This window comes from Cuculus canorus, chromosome 6 (assembly GCF_017976375.1).
Source record: "Cuculus canorus isolate bCucCan1 chromosome 6, bCucCan1.pri, whole genome shotgun sequence".
In the NCBI taxonomy this organism is placed as follows: domain Eukaryota; kingdom Metazoa; phylum Chordata; class Aves; order Cuculiformes; family Cuculidae; genus Cuculus; species Cuculus canorus.
Window position 1 is genome coordinate 6,573,858 of NC_071406.1, and position 19,502 is coordinate 6,593,359.

Consider the following 19,502-nt stretch of genomic DNA (forward strand, 5'->3'; position numbering starts at 1 on the left):
GAAGAAGTGTGTATTTCAAATAATCCAATCTCAAATAAATATAAACAGCTAGTAAGACCCATTATAGCCCCTTGTAGATGCCTCAAATCACTAATAACCTATATTGTCTCAGAAATGTATGTGCAAAAATAAAACATAATTGCTTGCTGCTAAAACATTACCTAAACTAAACCATTTCAACACTGAAATTAACTATTTCAACGGTAGAAATCAGACCTGCTTCACTGAAGTAAGTATTCAGAGTCTTAAGTTCATTCAAGTCACTATATTATATTCCACCATCCATTGTTCTTTTTAAAGAGCAGGACACTCCTTCAAATCATAAAATCATTTAGCAAAACAAATGCATCAACTACTAGGCTGGAGACAGCACCACAGGGAGAAGGGACCAAGGAGGAGAAGCGTTTTCTTGCTGAACATCCTATATTATATATCGAAGAGATTTACCTGACGTAACTCCATTGAAAATGAAACAAATCCCACTGTCAGTTTGGCATCAGACTTTATTTTTCGTTGTTACAAAGCTCAGAAGCCATACCCGGCCCCTGCTGCCAGGTTTACGTGGTTAGCTAAAAACACCAAGAAGCCCTATGTGACAGCAGTAGCTGATTCCTGACAAAGGCATCAGAGCTCACTAGTGAAATCCACCTCTCCAGCATGATTCTTACCACTGCTGTGCCTTCACCACCTTTGATCACTTCCCTGTTGCAGTACCAGTATGGACTCTGTACAAAAATAGCTCTGCAGATGCAACATCATTAAAAAAAAGTATGGGAAAAGAGAAACAATGGCATTAAATGGAAGTGGCTGAGGAGACAGAAGCTGGCAACCATTGCATGTGTAGAAGGGACTTAGTAGGATGTCCCTGCCCATGGCAAGGGGGTTGGAACTAGATGATCTTTAAGGTCCTTCCAACCCTAACTATTCTATGATTCTAAGGTGTGAATCCACTTCGACAATAACTGGAAGAGTAAGATCTTGAAGCCACAGCAAACCCAAAGAATTCTGTTGAGCAGCCACCCAAATGGGAATTCTGAGCTTCCACTCTTGCCAGCTGAACCAAGAAGTTATAATTTGCTTATCTGGTCTGTAGAGAGCTTTTTAATGGAGATAATGAAACCACGTATAGTTCACGACTTTTTCACTGGAAATGGTCAGTACAGTGCCTGAGTGGATGGTCCATATTACATCTGATTATACAACATCCATATGACAAAGCACAGTTAACTGCTTACTGAGTTGCATATTCATAGATTAGTGCAGAATTAATCGGATATTAAAGCTTACCTACAACAACATATATTAATACTGATTTCTTAACTGGCTCTAAAAATTACCTATCAGTACTGAAGTAAACTAAGAGATTTATAAAGTATGAAAAACATGTTTCTGCTCTTAACAGTTTGTGTCGGGCTGTTTTCAAGAGCCAAGACATGGTTAAGTCATGGCTCAATCACTATTGCGCTCAGGGTGTTATTAAAAAGCACCTTGCCATCTCTTTCTTCACTGCATTCAGGCTTTCTTAATTCTTCCATTACCTGACGCTTTAGTTCGGGGGAAGCAGTTTTAGAGAACTCACAAGTTTCTGTCAGAAAATCCAGCAATAGCTCCCCATCTTTGCTCCCTTCAATAAAGCAGCTCGTTATGTCCATGTAAGATGGGAGTTCATAGACCTGATACTTTAGCCCAGCTGAATCCAGTATCCTTTTGAGGCCAGCAGAGGAAATGTAAGAGCAGAGATCATCTAAAGGGAAGGAAGACCCATACTTCTTCCACAGCCTTTCCCAGCCGCTCATTCCTGAGAGAGAAACCACCAGAAAAATGCACAAGATTAAAGAAAATCACTATTTGAACAAACATTTGATCATCTGGGTTTTTTTTAGCAGTTGTCCTCATTGCATGCAAGATCTCTCCCAAGTTTGGACATGTGTCCTGGGATACAGTGGAGATGGCTGCCTCCCTGCTTCTGTGCCTGGGTATTGGGGACCGTAGGAGAGGATGGACATATCACCTCTCCCGAAGCTCCAGCACCTCCCACCAAGCCCACTGCTGTGGCCAGAGCAGCTCAGTGTACTCAGTCCTTCACCTTTCCACTCCCAACATGATGCACCACTCTGCTTCGTGCACACAGGCAATCTGTCTCAGGGCCATCCTTCTGTACTCCACTTGTTGAACATCAGCTATTCAGTGTCATCTTGATTTAAACTATTCCCTAGATTTCGGCTGCCTGCTCGAACGACCAAATCCTCTTCTATTCCTTCACCAAATTACTTTGTGGTTGAGCTACACATGAGCTTCATAGAAACACTTGTTACCAGTAAATTATCTCTCTGCTATGTGAAATACGTAGGTTACAAAACCCTGGTCACATTTTCCATGTGGCTGGGTGTGTGGTGGACAGAAGAGCGGGATAGACGATAGACAGAGCCCAGGATGAAGCCGCATGGTCCTCCTGGCCTTCAGCCTTCACTTCTATCGTGCTTACATGCTGTTGGGTCTGGGCAACAAGAGGCTGCTCCTCAGCCAAGGCTGACCTCCCCAGTAGTGCCAGAAGGACTGTTTTGGCTGTGTACTGTTTGGGTGTGCAAAGACGAAGGTGAGGAACGAACAGGCTCCTGTCACCCCACATACACCCCCAGAACTGAGTCCGTGCCAAGCACAGGCTTCTGAATGCACCTCTTCTCCAGGGATGTTTCACAAAGAAAACCAATTGGGTAAGCTGAAAACTACCCAGATACATCTTTACATCTTTATCTTCACTCACCTTGGATCTGTGACTCAGCGTTTCTTCTATAAATCATTTATAAAAGGATCACCCAGAAGGGCTGGACAGGATGAAAAGCACTTGGAGCCTAATGAGCAGGTCTTGAGAATTATGACTATAAATCTCCATAACTACTAAAATCAGTTGCTCAGTGGTTTTGCAAATGCTTTATCCGCAACAGTTATTTATAGTCAAATAAACAGTTTGGTGTTTAGAAGGGCTACGGTATTTTCTTTCACCTGGTGGAAATTGAATGCAGTGCACTAATTGCAGAAATTTTGCTGGTGTCAGTGTTGTGTGACTCAGAGCCATCTCTGAGCCGAGCAATTATACACTACCTGAACGCAGCATTATTATAATAGCTCTCCATAGGCTCAGCATATGGCACTACTTTTGTTTTCAAGGAGATGTAAACAGATTTTTTAAATGTGTTAAAAATAACATCGCATACCTCTTGTAACTCACCCTCTCTCCCAGCAGGAATGGAGAAGGAGGGATTGCAGCCTTCACTGAGTGATCAAGCCCTCTGCTATCCGTCCTGTTCTGGATTTTAGTTATCATCCAGACTGGATTTTAGTTAAAACATCCCTATGTGTTTGCGTAGGAGATGTCGTTAGCTTCATATTTTGAAATGAGCTTTGTTCTGCTTATCTACCAATACCTCCTTTTGCTTCAGTGCCCATTTTCATAGCATATTTTCCTTCCTTCCTTCCTTCCTTCCTTCCTTCCTTCCTTCCTTCCTTCCTTCCTTCCTTCCTTCCTTCCTTCCTTCCTTCCTTCCTTCCTTCCTTCCTTCCTTCCTCTATACTCTTTCTCCCAAGGTTTCCCTCTTCCTTTCCTCTCTGCTTTTGTGAGTACTACTCCTCTCTCCCATGTTCTTGCTGCCCCCAGCAATTTCTGCTCCATTCTGCTCCATCAACAAACAAGAGTCACCTGGCCCAGAGAGGATTTCAAATACTTTTCATGACTTAAGATTTTTAATCACATTAATTTTGAATAGATGTATGTTCCTCCCTGTAGTCACATTTTATGAATATCCAGAGGAACAGGCTAAGCAATAGGAAAAGAGTTTTAATTAACCATAAACAGGTAATCAGCAATAGTCTCATATTATGATCTACTCTCCTTCAGCCAAAGAACAGGAACAGTGACTCAGATAATTTAGAATACAGATTTCTTGTAGTGAACTGCTTGAAAATACTTTAAACTGAAAACATTTTGGAGAAAAATTAATTGAACAAGTTCAAGTCAGAGAAGTCCCACTTCGTTGTGGACACTTCACTAACACAAAAAATTAAATTCACCAAGCACATTACAACTTGCAGATGTGAACAATTAAATAAAAACCTCTGAACAACTGACACTTAATGTCCCTGAAAAAAAGATCAGATATGACATTTTACATAACTAAAATTACCTAGCTTGTGAGTCAAATTAAAGGTTATCCAGAGTCAAATTAGATCCCACTATTGCAGTCTCTCTAGCATACCTCGCCCTCATTATCAAAAGGTCATAATTTACTCCATTGCCACATTTTCCTTCTTGATTGACCACAAAGCATCTCTTTCAAATCTGAAGCAGCCTAAGAAGGCTGTTCTCCGCCCAAAATGATGATATTAAGAAAATGGGCAGTTTGAGAAGAAAATGAACCATATGTGCTCTAACACCTGCTCTATGGCACAGCTGAGCCCTGTCATCGCCATTTGCTTAATGCCACAAGTCTCCGGGAGCAAGAGAGCACTGTGCCCAGCCTGAAAAGCCTTTTACAGAAAACAGCAGAGGCTGAATGAGTTCTTGTGAGTAGAGCCGTAGGACAGAGCCTCTCACCCTCTGCTGCCATCCATCACTGGCCAGGCTGTAGGATGGGGAAGGGTAGAGGGCAAGGGAAAGGCTTTTAGCGCCAGTAGCACGAGGTTATGGGTTCACAAAGCCTTTGGCTTTCTAACCTGCGGCATTGAGCTGCACAGCTAGAGATGGCATGCAAATGTCAATGGGTGGAGATAAGTGGACACCTGTTATTATGCAGCCAGTGCACCTCTATAGGCAATAAAGGATGTAAATAAAGGATCTTTTTAAGTAAAAGCATGTATTGGTTCCTAGCTGGCCTGTTGAACCCGAAAGGTCCTCGTGGCTTTTGCCTAAATGAGAAGTGCTGGTAGAGCGACTCTCACCTGACACCACGATAATGAGGAGCTTCGCCTGTGTTTCCAGGAGGCTGTGGAAATACTGGATAGTTGCTGGGATATCTTTCACATAATACAGCATCTGGAAAGAGCAGAGATGCTTACAGATACATGATGAGGTCCTTGTGGGTATTACAGTGGTATCACTAGGTAAAAGAAAATGAATGGGGGCAATCTTGAGAAAAAAGCAGCAGGACAATAAGACACATTAGGACAACACCTGCAGTGGGCTCACACCGCGAGCTCAGGGCTGTCACTACCTTGCCTGCTCTTTGGCTTTCCTAGGACCAAGCTCTTGTTCATTTATTAACCTGGGATAAAAATGATTTGCCTTTCTCAGCGGTGAAGACGGCTTGTAATGGCTTCAGCAAACTTGGAAATACAAAGGCAATTTCACAGAGAGGACAAGGAGCTTTAGAAATGATAGTTAAAATGTACTTTTAGTTGGCTGCCACCCACAGCCTGGTTAATAGGACTACTGTGTTCAAAGTTGCTTTGCTGTAACTCATCTTTCATTTTTGCAGTTCACTTATGCTTAAGTACTTTAAATTACAGGGAAATAAACTCACCTTTCTTCCCCTTAGAGTGGATAATGAGGTCACATACTTCATGCATACTTTTAACAGCCAAGCCTTTGACAACATTTACTTTGCAGAGACTTTTACCTGGATCATGTGAATGAAGTCCCATTTTTTAGACTTCTTTTCTGCATTCATTCGACTTTCATATTCATAAGCTGTTTCCTTATGCCAGGTGAACTTTACATTCTCAAGATTTGACGTCTTAGCCACACGCTCTGAAATATGGGAGAAGGTAGGACAGAGTTATCTCAATTGCAAATACGGGACTGGATTCCATTCAGAGCTTTAAGACATCCAAAAGTCATATTTAGGTGGAGAGTTTTGGTACTGGTGTAACAGAACAGTAGAATACTGAAAACCTTGAGCCCAAATGTGAGAAAGAGGATGCCTTGGTCTTTGTAGGATGGAGTCTTTGGGAGGTGTGATGCCTTCCTCTTCTCACTCCTATTCCAGCCTCTACTTGATATTTTTTTTAAAAAAGAAGCTTTTCTGTGGCTGGCTAAAGCTGCATTAAAATATGTTGGCTGGGTTAAACAGTAACGAGGCCAGGAGCAACAGATCTCATACCGAACGGGAGAAGAGCTGATGGTCCCTTGGCTTAGGTGCTACCCAAGCACCTCATGACTGAGCAGAAGCCAGGCCATGGAGAATGGTTTTCCAGAGACTGAGCAAATAAATACAGGGGCTTGAGGATGGATCAAGAGGACCGTGTTTTGGAGAGAAAACACAAGTTTGAGAAGGGTAGAAAAAGCAAATGGCTTACTTGGGGAGTGTGTTGCAAAGATAGTGGGAGAGGGAAGGAGCTTTGCTCTGTGGGCAAGGACCCATGTCCTGACATTGGCCTCTGTTGTGGTCAAAAAAATGAGATTTTTCAAAATCCCACGGTTTTGCCCAGCTGCTTCAGGTAATGGATAATAGTGTTTTAAAGCAAAGATTCATATAGAGAATGATACACAATGTACTTTCAGATCTCAATATAATGCACATCCAGCAACTGAGGAAAGCAGAAAACTGCAGAATTAGATTCAAGGAATACGTTACACTGGCTCACCACTGTGTTTCTTTGCTTTTGCAAGAGCAAAACTGAGGGATAATGTCATATTTTAAAGGATGTTGGAATACTTATGTCCATCTGCTGGCATATGGAGCTTATCTCACTGTGCCCCTGCCTGGCGCTTGAGATTGCTCCAGGACAAAGCTAGCCCTGATGCGATTCCTGTGCTTCGCTGAATTGAACATAAATTTAAAACTTTAAATGGCCCAAAGGCAGACTAAGCCTTAGCTACAGAACACATGTTCCAAAAAACAGGATTTGCCAACACCAGCGCCTTTACACCACTAATCACAATGTTTCTCCTTTTGTGCTCTGAAGAGGACATATCCCTGTTGGACAAACAAAAAATGCTGCATTGGTGCTTGCCTCCTCTCTTTTATGTCTGGGAATGGGCCACCCCTTTTGGACACTATTGCTGTTACTCTTTTCACCTCCATTTAGCAGTCACTGGTCCCAGTGCTCGTAGTTCAGATTTAATCCATTGTTTTAAACTCCAGGTTCATTCAGCCGCAGTTCATATCACCATCACAAACAATCTGGTGCAATGTGGATCAGTTCAATCGTTAGTCAGTCTGCAAGGAGACACTGGGAAGAAAACCGAATTGCTTGCCAGGGTGGGCTTTTAAAGTCGAAATTTCATAAAGGACAAATTCATTCTGATTATGGGAGGTTTCTGCCCAAAGATTCATCTGAAGCCAAAACATATCATCTTAACTGTTTGGAAAAGTTTTCCTCAGTTTTCTCCTGGGCTCAGCCCGAATTTTTTTATGGATCAGAAGCTGGTCGTGTGCCCTGAGCGAGTGCCATCAAAACTGGATTGCCTGCAGTTCTGCCAAGCTGTGCAGGCAGTGGCAACGCAGGTGGGTTGTGGTGTGACCAACTCCAACCACGGTCACCAAGAGGCTTCATCTGGACTTGGATCAGGAATGAAGGAAATTCACAGCCTGGCCATGGAGCTTTGAAGAGGGCCTTCGGTGTACGACACAGCCTAAGATAAACCTCAGTTTGTCATCACTGAATATCCCAGTATGAAGTTTCTCTTTTGAGTGTGGCTTATCCTTCCCAAGAAGAAAGTATCTGGTTAGGCAGAAAACATAACTACTGAATCCTCAGAGGCACAGATAATGTTTCCAATTCTCTCTGGAAAATCTTAGGGCTTAGAAACCTAATTAATGATACCTACTGGGGACATGATTAATTACTAAATAAGAAAGTTTAAAGAAAGAAATTCAGATGAATATTTCATTTCTAGTTTAGCATAAAACTTAAAATAAGGACAACATCTTATATTTTCTTTGACTTTCTTCTGGGAGGAAACTCACTGAAGTACGATAGGACTGCCGGCTAATTGCTGGTAGGTGATGAGGCCACTAGGAAGAATCAGTGCAAATTCCATTCCACGCAGCCTGTGGTTAATGGCCCAAACAGGACAGAAATGCTATGTCCAAGTGCCCAGACTGTCTTATAAACAGAGCAAGTGTTCTGTTGCCCATCCTTTACTACCTCAGCCTGGATCAATATAAAAGTTCCTGGGATTTTGCATGGGCCACCTTTTCAAAGACCAGGTCCATGTAATACAGAGGCAGAGACAAAAAAGTGGTGTGTCTCCTAGGAGCCTTTGGTGCTTCCAGTGACTCTGAACTCTCCCACTGCAAGGAGAAAGGTATTGTTATTGTTGTTTTTTTTCTTAGACTTCTACAAGTTGCTTCATACTGGGAATGCTTCGTTTTAAAGGACTTAAGTAAGAGTTGGAGATTTACAGCGTGGTTTTACAGTCTGGTATTTACTATGATTTGGAGCATTTCCAACAACACAGTCTGCTGCCGAGGTTCATTCATTACTGTCACATCCATTCAGCAGCCACTTTCTGACAAAGTGTGCTCTGCTCAGGGCTGTTCACCGCATGTAGGGTGTAGCTGGTGTCACCTCCATACAAGACCATAATTACCTGCTAATGTAAAGCCTGGAAGGTGTTAATCCAGTGACAGTCAAACTGTGGATTGGTATTTAATGCTTGCTTTGCAGGGCAATTTGATAAAAGAATCCTTGCTACCATTCAGTCGTGTTTGGAAAATGCTTGGCTTTCCTTCCTGAATGTTACTCAGACCTTGGAGTTGGTGGAAAGAAACAAGTTCTAAGCAATGGAGCACACAGCAAAAATCTTTCCTCTCCCTTTACATGTTTTGTAATTCAAAGGCTCATAAGTAAGCTAGCGCGACACTGTGGGGTTTAGCCATTTGCTATTTGGAAACGTATTTTTAAGGTATGTGAAAATTACCATGAGACACTAAAATTTTCCCTTTGATAAAGAGGAAGTATCCTGATTTAGTGCAAGTTGAAGGAGAAGAACTTTCTGAAATCTGGGGCTCTTTATTCCCACACAACCCCCCACCAGTTCCCACCTTGCTTAGCTTTTAAAGGTTATCTAGTCTGAGTGTTTGCCCCACAGAGTTCTTTATAGTATGAGAGATTAAGATCTTAAAGAGACACTGAACATTGCTGAAAAGCAATGATGGCAAAAAAAAAAAAAAGCATAAGATAGTGATTTTTTTAACTTTTAAGAGTCAGTTCTTACAAGAAAGCATTTGAATGTGGGGTCACCCAGTGTTCAACTCTTTTTAATGCATTTAGATTACTGAATGTAAATTTAATTTTTTTAATGCAAGAATACCTTTGTACTTGGAGATTTGATCACCACTCGGCTCTACCACATCGTTGTTGATGGTGACCCCTGGATATCTGGCTTGTACTTTTGAAAGGATCAGCAGGTCAATCTCACCTAGGGAAGCAGGGAACATGAGATGCAACAAGAAAGCTAAGCTCAGGCAAATGTTATGTCCACCACCATCACATTCCCCGTTTTGAAGACTAATACCTGCTATTAATGTACAGTAAATGTACCACACAGGTACATGCAACTGTTTTGTACTCTCAGCAGATTACCACTGAGGGTTTAGCTCTACGATTTGAGAAAAACTTAAATGTCAGTCCAAACTGTCTTCATGTGTTCTTTCTGACTACCACCATCAGGGGAAATCCAGACGCAGTCATGTGTGTGGCTCGATCTCATATTTTCTGGATGCATCCTAACCTCCTGCAGAAGATTCTAAAAAACTCCGATGGTACCAATTCTGATGTCCGAAGGCAGGATTTCTTAAGAGTCAGTAGGAGCATTTTTAGCTAAGCATCTCACTGGTTACCAGGTCATGTGGATGAGGGAGAAGAGACTATGTGTTTATACTGGAATCAGAAACTTTTACATCTGTTTGTCTTTAGTGTCCTGTGAATTTTTTTCCAAAATCAAAATGAACAGTGCACATACCATTTATGTTTATCTAGCCTCTGTTTACAGAATATCTCAGAACAGACTGTACATTCTTTGTGAGGAATAGTTCTCTCTGGACACTGTTCAAGCTAGCTGCAATTATTTCACCCATGGAATTACCAATAAATACAGCATTTGAAAATTTAAAAAGAGCTGCCATCTCTCATGGCCACCTCTCCCCATCCGCAACATAGGATACTCAGGAAGATGATGCTCCTGAGGCACGAGTCCAGGGACAATATCACACTGGCTTGCTTTGCTTTCTTAACGCTCACTTCTGCTTATTGCGCTTGAATAAATTTTAGTATGAAAAAACAGTAGAAGAATAAATTAAGGAAGAACGGGTAAAGCAGAGAGTAACTGTGGTGAATAATAAAGATCCAGGGGCCACGTTACAGACAAATATTGAGCTTTGTCCTGAAAGATGTACTTGTGCTTGCACACAACTCCATGTTATAAAATTCCCTGCAAGTGAACAAAATTGTGTCCTGAATGGAAGATCACCCTGATGACCAGACGGGCCCTTGCAGAGGGACTGCAGAGGGACAACCCGCACTGTATGGCCTCTGCCTATCCTCATGGTTTTCAATACCCGTGGGCTCCCACCACTTCAGTGTTAGCTCCATTATACGGAAGATTTGAGGTTCACAAGGAAATAACTAGGGAATAAATAGCTATAATGTGTTCCCCAGAGCTCAACCTGGCCCATCATGTTCTTGTCCAGAAGGTTAGTCTTCACTATGAAGAACTCTCTCTTTGCTTCTGACCCCACTACGTATCACCATCTGTTAAAATCAGGCACCCCAGCCCGCCCTTCACCTGCTCATTAATGTCCTGAGAATTTGATATAAAAAGTGAGGGAAAGTTCAATATTTTTCACTTACATGTCTTTCTTAGGGCAACAAATAACACCAAAATATATGTGGCATCTCCACAAGCACGGTCTTTGAGGGAGGGAAATTGAATTTCTGAAGCAAAAGAAATAGCTGTACATTTGCTATCAGTGCGAAACTTGTGACAGCCAGTCATCTGCAGGTTGTTGTTGTAAAATTTTGGAACACAGGAGTTGTAATGAATTACTGCACTATTTTCATTTTTGGTTGCTTTACTAACTTTCCATAAAATGGATTTGCCATTTGAAAAGACTGTGTGGATCCTGATAAAAAGAAATCAAATTTTGCATTTCCGTATGTGAATAGGTAAATACATTCCCTTCCACTCTTCTGTGGTCAAATCACCCTTGTATTGTTTTTAACCAAAAAAACACCCCTTTGATTCATAATTTAATCCACAGCCTTAATTGACTTCAGTTAGCTCCTTTATATGCAAACAAGTGTCCTGAGGCATTTTACAGTCAAATCTGTGGCAGCTTGCATTATCAACAACTTGGCAATTAGGCTATCCGAATTATTTAAACTCTCCAACACAATTACCTTTTAAAGGCTACCACTATGTTCACCATTAAGTTTCTAATTAAACATTTTACATAACAGGATAGTTTATAGCACAGTTGCTACTTTACAGCAGCGTTGATGACTTTTATGGTTTTTAAAGGTACAGAGTGCAGCGTGCTGGAGTGTGAACTCAATAAGGCAAAGGCTGCAGGCGAAGGCAGATGCTGTAGATGGGCGAGTGTAATGGGATATGATGCTACATTAAATGGTTTGCTTGTCTCTCCAGGTGGAAAAGTGGAAAGGAAAAGCTTTCCTTCTGCGCCTCCTCTCCACAAAGCGCAGGGGTGGATGGGGACAGGGCAGCAGCTCCATCACTGTCCTCCAATGTCAGGTAGGGATAGCTGAAGGGATTTGGGATTTTGCTGCCTCCTGACCTTCCAAGGATCCATGGTGGGAACAAGTCAGCAAGGAACAGGTTTTCAGTAGTGTAGGGGTATTTTACATCATAAAATGAGTTTTCCCTCTATGTTGTTATCACAGAATCATAGAAGAGTTTGAGTTGGAAGGGAGCTTACAGATCATCCAATTCCAACCCCCCTGCCATAGGCAAGGACATCCCACTGGACCAGGCTGCCCACAGCCCCATCCAGCCTGGCCTTGAACACCTCCAGGTGTTCACAGCCACAAATTCCCCGAGCGACCTGTGCCAAGACCTCACCACTCTCATGGTGAAGAAATTCCTCATGTTCAGTCTAAATCTGCCCCTCTCCAATTTATGGCCATTCCCCCTACTTCTATCGCTACAAGCCTTTGTAAAAAGTGTCCCCTTAGCTTTTCTGTAGCCCCTTCAGGTACTCGAAGGTCTCTATAAGGTCTCCAAGGAGCCTTCTCTTCTCCAGGCTGAACACCCCCAACTCTCTCAGCCTGTATGGGAGGTGCCTCAGCCCTCTGATCATCTTTGTAGCCCTTTGTTGGTTGATTGACTACCCATGATGGTAAGCTGGAGTGTCCCTGCTCGGGAAGTTAAGTACCCCACTAAGTAAAGTGGTCCTGTTAAAATCATTGGTTTTGGAAGAAGAGTGGTTTCCCTAGTACGGAGAGCAATGTTTCTGCTCTGTCACACCGCCTGTTTAATAACTAACACCCACCACTTGTGCACAATTATTTTTACTTCTTAGGAGAGATTAACAAAGCTGAGATAAGTCTTTTGAGATGGTATAGCTAAAACATTTAAACTAAATTAAATGTTCTTATAAAATTTAATTTTGATGACTTAATGGGCAGAGCAGAATTAGAAAACACGAGCTTTAATTATGAGGGAACTTAAGCAAGAATTTAATGAGAAGAAGCCGCTTGATGTTATTGGTATTGTTTTTACACCCAGTGAACTTCAGATAAGAGGCTTATTCCTTCTGATTTCTTCTAGAACTTATGTTCAGCTCCAGTGTTTTGGGTGACAGTAGCTCCAGGAAGGGCTTGTGCATCGGTGGAGATCAGCAAGTATGTACAAGCAATAGAGAGGTCAGCTGAGGCTCTCATGTAACAGGGCAGGAGGCAGCAATGATGGGGAGGTACTCCATCAGTAAATAGTTACAGGGGAGAGCAACTGTAATGCAAGTAAAATTTAATATTCTGATATATATAGGCCATTATGGCATCTTTTTTTTTTCCTGGAAACTGTGTGGGGCAGTTCAAGCCTCTCTCTGCTCTTGAGGAGTGATGGTTTCTCATGGAGGACATAGTAAAATCAGTGTGGGGAGGCACAACCTCTTTTCAGACAACGCGGCCACACACTAGCTAACACCATCTGTACCCTGGAGCTGAGTTTTCAGGAAAAGATTTATTTCCCATTCCTTTCTGTAACTTGTAATCCCCTATTCTTTAAAAAAAAAGTAAAAGTATAACAGCATTGAAGTTCATAGCATACCTGCTCCACCACCAACGCTCAGAATATTGATTGTAGTCTTCCCATTTCCTATACTGAAAAATATTATACATTTTAGGAGAGCTACCAATACAGAGGGTTACATCCATTCTGTGAAGCACAAGAGATCCTATGAGGCCTAAAATCTGCAAGACAAAATCAAATGCAACATGCACACGTACGACCATGTGAGCTGGCAGAATTCAGAATTCATTGGAGATTCCTGTTTTCCAGTTATTTTGGCAATCCATAGAGGAGCTTTTACCATGACTGCATGCAAGCAGCAGCGGGTATATGTCTTCTCCATGTCTGTGCTCCGAGAACTAGAGACTTCCCTGAATCTGGACCAGCAACTTAAAATTATTTGTACAAGTTTTATATTTTGCGATATGGGGACAAACAGAGATGAGTGTAGGACGTTTAAAATCTTAGCGAGATTTTGACAGTCATAAACCCCTGGACCCAAAGAAGGGTCTCCCCAAAACCAGGATTTGACCCCAGCTGCTTGCTGTTCAAGTGAGCCCCCAAAGCGAGGGGTTCAGCAGAAAACACACACCAGCAGGCAAAGTAGGAGTGTTGGTACACATACTAGACAGAGCCTAAATATTACCTGAAAAGATTACTTTTAAAAAGATGCTTTCAATCAAATTTAATGTCGGAACATAATATCTGTTACTGCATTTTAGAGTTGTTTCAGGGTAAGCATGCAAGGAAACAATTCAGCCTTATCTCCTCCCTGCTAGGCAGGCTCTGTCCTGAAGAACAGCCATTCGGGAACATGTGTAAATGAAATCTCCAGCCAAGTCCTATCAGCCACCTACAGATGGGGGGCCAGCGGGGAACAGCAATCTGCCTTTCACAGGCAGCCCCTGGAGCCCATCCCCTCCATGGGATTATGCCACTGGGCTGTCCTTCAGCTCAGTTTAGCCAACTCCGTGTTACCTTGCTATCAGGGTTGCCAGCTGCCTCTCCACAAACTCCTGCATGCACTGGTGCTCAGTTGAATTCGCAAGGAAGAGGCGGAAAGACTGGAGGTATCTGTCAGGGTCGTTGAGCAAGTTCCTCATGGGTGATGCCATGCTTGGGCTTGGAAGAGTGTATGAAGGGGCAAAATGTTCCCTGCAGCTCTTCTTTCAGCCCTAGAGAAGGAATAACACCAGGGAGGTAAAAAACAGAGTGTGCCTGGACTTTGTTCCCTGTCCTCAGCCCTGCTGCTCCTGCGCCTCACAGCACTTAAAAAAGTATTACGCAATTTTGCCATAGGAACTGTAAATAAGGTTTGAGCAGCAAAGGGCAATATATCATCTTTAATCTGCGCAGAAGAAAAGCCAGCATTTTCTAACTGTGCTGACACAGGGCTCTCTTAAAACCCAGTAAAAGGGTCTTTAGACAGTTCTTAAATAAATGAAAAATTTCCCTATTTCTTGAAGGCATGGAGAGGCTCCAAATATTTGGTCTGGATTAGAAGAAAGTGCAACACACATCTCCAGAGATGCTGGCAGATGTCTCTATCTGTTTTTTTCTACTCTTTTGATGTTTTTAAAGGGAATGCTGATGGTGGGGTGAAAACAATAAAAACCCCATAAATGCACTCTTTATTTTTCTAGTTCCTCTGAAGATAATGGTATGATTCCCATGGGCAAAGTAGTTAATTCATGAAAGCCACGTGAGTTACTGGAATGGATGTTGTGCTAAACCCAATTTACACAGAGTTGGGAGCAGGGGAGACAGAGCATGCTACCGGGAAACATTGGGCTGTACCTTGAAATCTGCACAAAGACGTGTGCATCCCCTGTTAAATCGCAGTTTAAGTCCATTGCATCTTGTCCTAACTGGCAAGGAGAAACTTTTCACCTTCCTTCTTGTCAGCCCCGGGCTTAAGAACCACACTACATCTCTCACAATCAGATCTGACTTCTCTGAAGAGGTTGGTAACAGCCACCTCTCATATTTTTATTGTTCCCTTTGGATTGTCTCCAGCCAAGCCCTGTTGTGGCTTAAGTGAAGCATTTAAGCCTCCCACCTACTAAGGTCCACAGTGCAGCTGGAACAGCTTCCCTCTACCCACCAAGACCCCACACTCCTTGCCTTCGCTTACCGGTGTGACCGCTGAAATCGAAGCCACAGGCTTTGGGTGGGGATCTTTCCAAACTACTTCTCTTGTCCCTTTAAATAACAATTCTGCCTTCTGTTGTACCGCTAGTCCCTCCCAGCTGCACACTAAATAACAATCTTGTCCCTCCTCCAAATCATGGGTGCAAACACAAAAGAGTAGCTGGCTGAGTTTCATACTCATTGCCTCCCTTTCCAGCACAGAACTGCTGAGAAGTTTTTGGAGTGTATAACTGATTTTCTACTCATCCAACAGCTGTCTCAACAAGGCTACATGTTTCCTGCTTGCTCATGAGAAAGTCGTACAAGATAGTGCCAACACTAAAGTCTCTGTATAGGAGCGTCTCCTTCTACCCTATACATCGAGACTGTTACACCACCTACAAAAATATTGACTTGGCACTATTTCCCCCTGATATGTCCATGTCCACATTGCCTGGTTATACCCTTATTCTCTTTCCGGTGCTCACTCCTCAGAGGATGACTTCTAGGGGCAGCTGACATGCTGAGCAGTTACAGTCCCCTAGCTTCTTCTTCTTATCCTTCCCTGATTTTCAGTGGCATTGTGAGCTGCTTGGCTTTGCACACCTTCCTTGCTGCTCATGCCAAAGAACACAACCAATTTGTGACGTGTTTTGGTTTTGTATTCTGTGAGCCACATCCCAAAGGTTTCCACAGGAGGATGTGTACTAAAGGCTGGTGGTGATACACCTCCTCCAGAGCATGCTGTTACCAGAGCTGCTAGGTCAGTTAGCAAAAACCCGTTAATTACTCAATTTGAGGCAGTCCCAAAGTCCAGCAGCAACCTCCAGAGCAGGATCCAAGATGTGGTTTTCCACCCATACCGTCATCAAGGCAGACACAGGTCTCAGCACATCGCTGTGTCCCACCCTCTCAGACAGCAAGGATGTTTTTAAGGGAAAAGCCAGCAAAACCAGGTGAGATAGACAACAACAATGATAAAAGGGGCCTGGCAACAAGCGACAAGAGAGCTTTAAAAACTTTACTGGGCCCTGGGTGCCTACAAGGGCCAGTTTTGAGCAGCATGGGAAGGCGATGCCCCCTCAGCCACAGAGCTCGCCTTCATGCCGCCTGCTTCTGTCAGCCTGGTGGGGTTAGATAAGAGAAGCAGTCTGGCCCGTGCATTAGACAAAGAGACCAACACATTGGAGCTGAATTGACTCAATTAGGTGAAGGACCATTGCCAAGGGCCATGGGGTGGTACCTGCTGCTCATGCTGCCCACCCTGCTCAGCCACCACGTCAGCCTTGGATGGGCACATTGACATCCCGAGTTCTTTTTCCCAGATGATGAGCACTCAAATTCTCAGAAAAATCTGAATTAATCAAAGGAAACAATTACAAATTTTGCCTGAGAGGGTAAGGAAGCAAACACCTGTATACGCTGAGTGAGACTTGCTCAGTGCTAACCTACCCTGAAAAGAAAGTGGTATATTCCGTGTTTACCCATTCCTCTGCTCTGCCCAACTCCTCATTTTCTACTTTAAGTGCCTGAAGAGGTTTTGTCATTTGCCACTATTTTATTTTACTACCTTCAATCTTGAAAAAATATTTTGCAGTTAATAAGAGGGGATTTAGGTAATCAACCTTTTTTTCTATGCCTCCCTCTACTTCTCATGATTTAATTTGCCAACATTCTCTGCTTGTCGGTCTCTAATGAGCAACTGAGATTCATTTTCCTGTTAGGTGCAGTTCAAGGAATTTGTCTCATTTATTTCATTATGCTTTTGGCTGTTTGAATTTGCCCCATTTGTTTCATTATGTGTTTTGCTGTTTGAATCGTGGCCGGTTAACTTTAAAAATGAGTAAAGAGAAGGAAGAAAATGACTTTTTTTTTTTCTTAATGAGACTGATATAAACTTCTGGATAATAATATTCACTTGGGAGCGTTCCCCTCAGTAATAATCTAAATTTATGTGTAGATCCCTAAATAGATCGCAGAGTTTCAAAAATGGATTCTGTGTTTACGCTGCAGTTATTTGATCCACCCCCGGTTTGCACTGGCACTGGAAGAATTAAATCTGCTTTCAACTCACTGTAAAACTCTTTAAATCTTCTACGTCAAACCAGAAAACAGAGCATGCCCTCAGCTGTGGACTATTTGCAGTAGGAACCTGGGCTTATGAGCACAGGATTACGGCTTGTCGCTGAATGCCAGCGTAACAGGGATCCCTCTTGGAGGAGTTGAACGCAAGCTGTTAAGTCCGTGCTTGCCTCACGGGCAGCTGTACTCACGCACAAGCGGTCTGTTCTTCTCAGGGCTGCAGTCTCTCCCGCGGAGCAATGCCGACACACTCCCGGCGGGCCACCTTCCCAGCAGCTCCCTTGTCCCATCCCACCCCTGGGTGTGTGATGTGGCAGCGTGGAGGAGGTTTTGTTGCCTGAGAAAGGAGCAAGCGATATCATCATCTGGTGCAGCAGCAGCTGCCTCCAGAGGCAGAGCGAGCTGTTTAAACGCTGCCTGCCATGTCCACCCTCACCTTCTTGTGTGGTCCACACTGACTGTGCGTCCACGAGACACACCTGGCATGGCCACCAACACACGGGGAGCATTTAGACACGGAGAGCTATCAACCTGTTAATTAGGGTCTGGATGAAAAATAAAGCCCTGCTGCTGGTATATAAGAAACGGTACTCTTGACAAATTGAGAACAGTTGTCTCAGTGTGTGGCACACGACGATGTACAGCGTCATTTACAGTTTGCCTATAGAAGCCTGCCGTTATAGATTACTTGGCTTCTCAACCGGTTTTCTTGCCAGCAGCTGAGATTTTGCTTATCACCTACTTTCCAGGGCTTGAGCAATGGGGAGTATTTTCCAAATTGTGTGCAACATCCCCAGCCGTGTTAGGAGTATTCCAGGGAACACAAGCGTGGAAAAAAGCTCTGACCCATGTCTGCTATCACATTGTGGTTTAGTGTTCAGAGCCTTAATTAAATATTTACCCTGTGTATGCCACAAATTATTCATTGTTCCTTCGTGTTTAGCGCAAAATAATTTTTCTGAAGTTAAATAAAGATGTTTTCCTTCTGGACTTAGATAGAGAAATGAACTATTCGTGGAGAAATGAACTGTTCACATTGAAAAAGTCATATGAAATAATACCAATAATATTAATAACCGTGCTTTCAAAGGAACATTTACTGGAAAAATGGCTATAGGTTGACATTTAGCTGAAAGTTTATTGAAATAAAGATGTCATATTGATAGTTAAAATTGTTCAGCTAGAACAATGACTGTGTGGGAAGGCAAAACATGCTGTGTTGTTTTTTTTCCTCAATACACAGCACCATTTCCAAACCGCTGGGGTGGAAGGAGGCATGAATCCCTTCACCAAGGAGCAAACTGAGAGCTTCAGGACCATGATGTTTTGATACCTTCTACCAGTCCCTCAGCAAAGAGGGACACCAAAGCTCCACAGGAGGGATGAGCAGCCCCACAACTGCCTGGCTGTTTCAAACCAACAATCACAACTTTATTTGCAAGAGATGTTTTAAGGAAAATAAAACCCCAGCTATTCTGTCAGACAGCTACAAATTGAGCCAGCTTCTCTTGGCTTGCAGAGTCCCAGCAAAAGCTAATTGTGCAACAGCTGCTCCTACATGTACTGTGGGTGCAAACCTTGCTGCAGTGGCAGCCATGCAAAGCTCAACTGGCTCAACTTCAGCGATAAACACCACTGTTCAAACAGAGCAGAACAGCAAGGTCAGTGGTGTTCTCCTGGTTTTCTTTGCAGTTCTAGAAATCTGGATTGGGATCACCAAAGCTGTGCAAGTTGTTCAAAGGAAAGTAAACTCAGTGAATCTGGCCCATGTTTTTCTCCCTCTGCAATCCACTAAAAGAGTTTTCCAAGTGCCAGTTGCCATTTAATAGGCAAGCCTAATTTTAGAAAGCCAAAATTAAAAATTATATGCATCTGGTCCTTTTAAGTGCTCTATGAAAATAAAAGATGCTGCTGTTATCTTGCTTTATTTTCCCCTGGAGACACATTCTGTGAGCCTGAAGCCAAACCCCAGCAGTTTCAATTTGACGTGGGCTTAGCGCTGCCCTGGTGCAGGGTAATTTGGGAGGAGGATGCTGCACCATTGCCTAGCATTTTTCCCTTCCAGCCGTGTCTATATGATGTGCTGCAGAAGCACCTGCTC

At 43.0% G+C, this 19,502-nt stretch overlaps 1 protein-coding gene across 3 annotated transcripts; it reads right to left on the reverse strand.

The window, feature by feature from the left end:
* Positions 1-272: 272 nt before the first annotated feature.
* On the reverse strand, positions 273-17,723 carry LOC104065207 (histamine N-methyltransferase). Of its 3 annotated transcripts, none has more exons than XM_054070593.1 (7): positions 17,593-17,723; positions 14,168-14,364; positions 13,229-13,281; positions 9,254-9,361; positions 5,613-5,743; positions 4,936-5,029; positions 273-1,798 (listed from the first exon to the last, which is right to left on the reverse strand). In XM_054070593.1, the coding sequence occupies exons 2-7, from the start codon at positions 14,302-14,304 to the stop codon at positions 1,443-1,445; spliced, it is 879 nt and encodes a 292-aa protein (XP_053926568.1). In that variant the 5' UTR covers positions 14,305-14,364; positions 17,593-17,723; the 3' UTR covers positions 273-1,442. The 3 variants fall into 3 exon arrangements, with proteins under 3 accessions (XP_053926568.1, XP_053926570.1, XP_053926569.1); XM_054070595.1 differs by having other exon boundaries at positions 17,597-17,679; XM_054070594.1 differs by lacking the exon at positions 17,593-17,723 and adding an exon at positions 15,324-15,438.
* Positions 17,724-19,502: the final 1,779 nt, after the last annotated feature.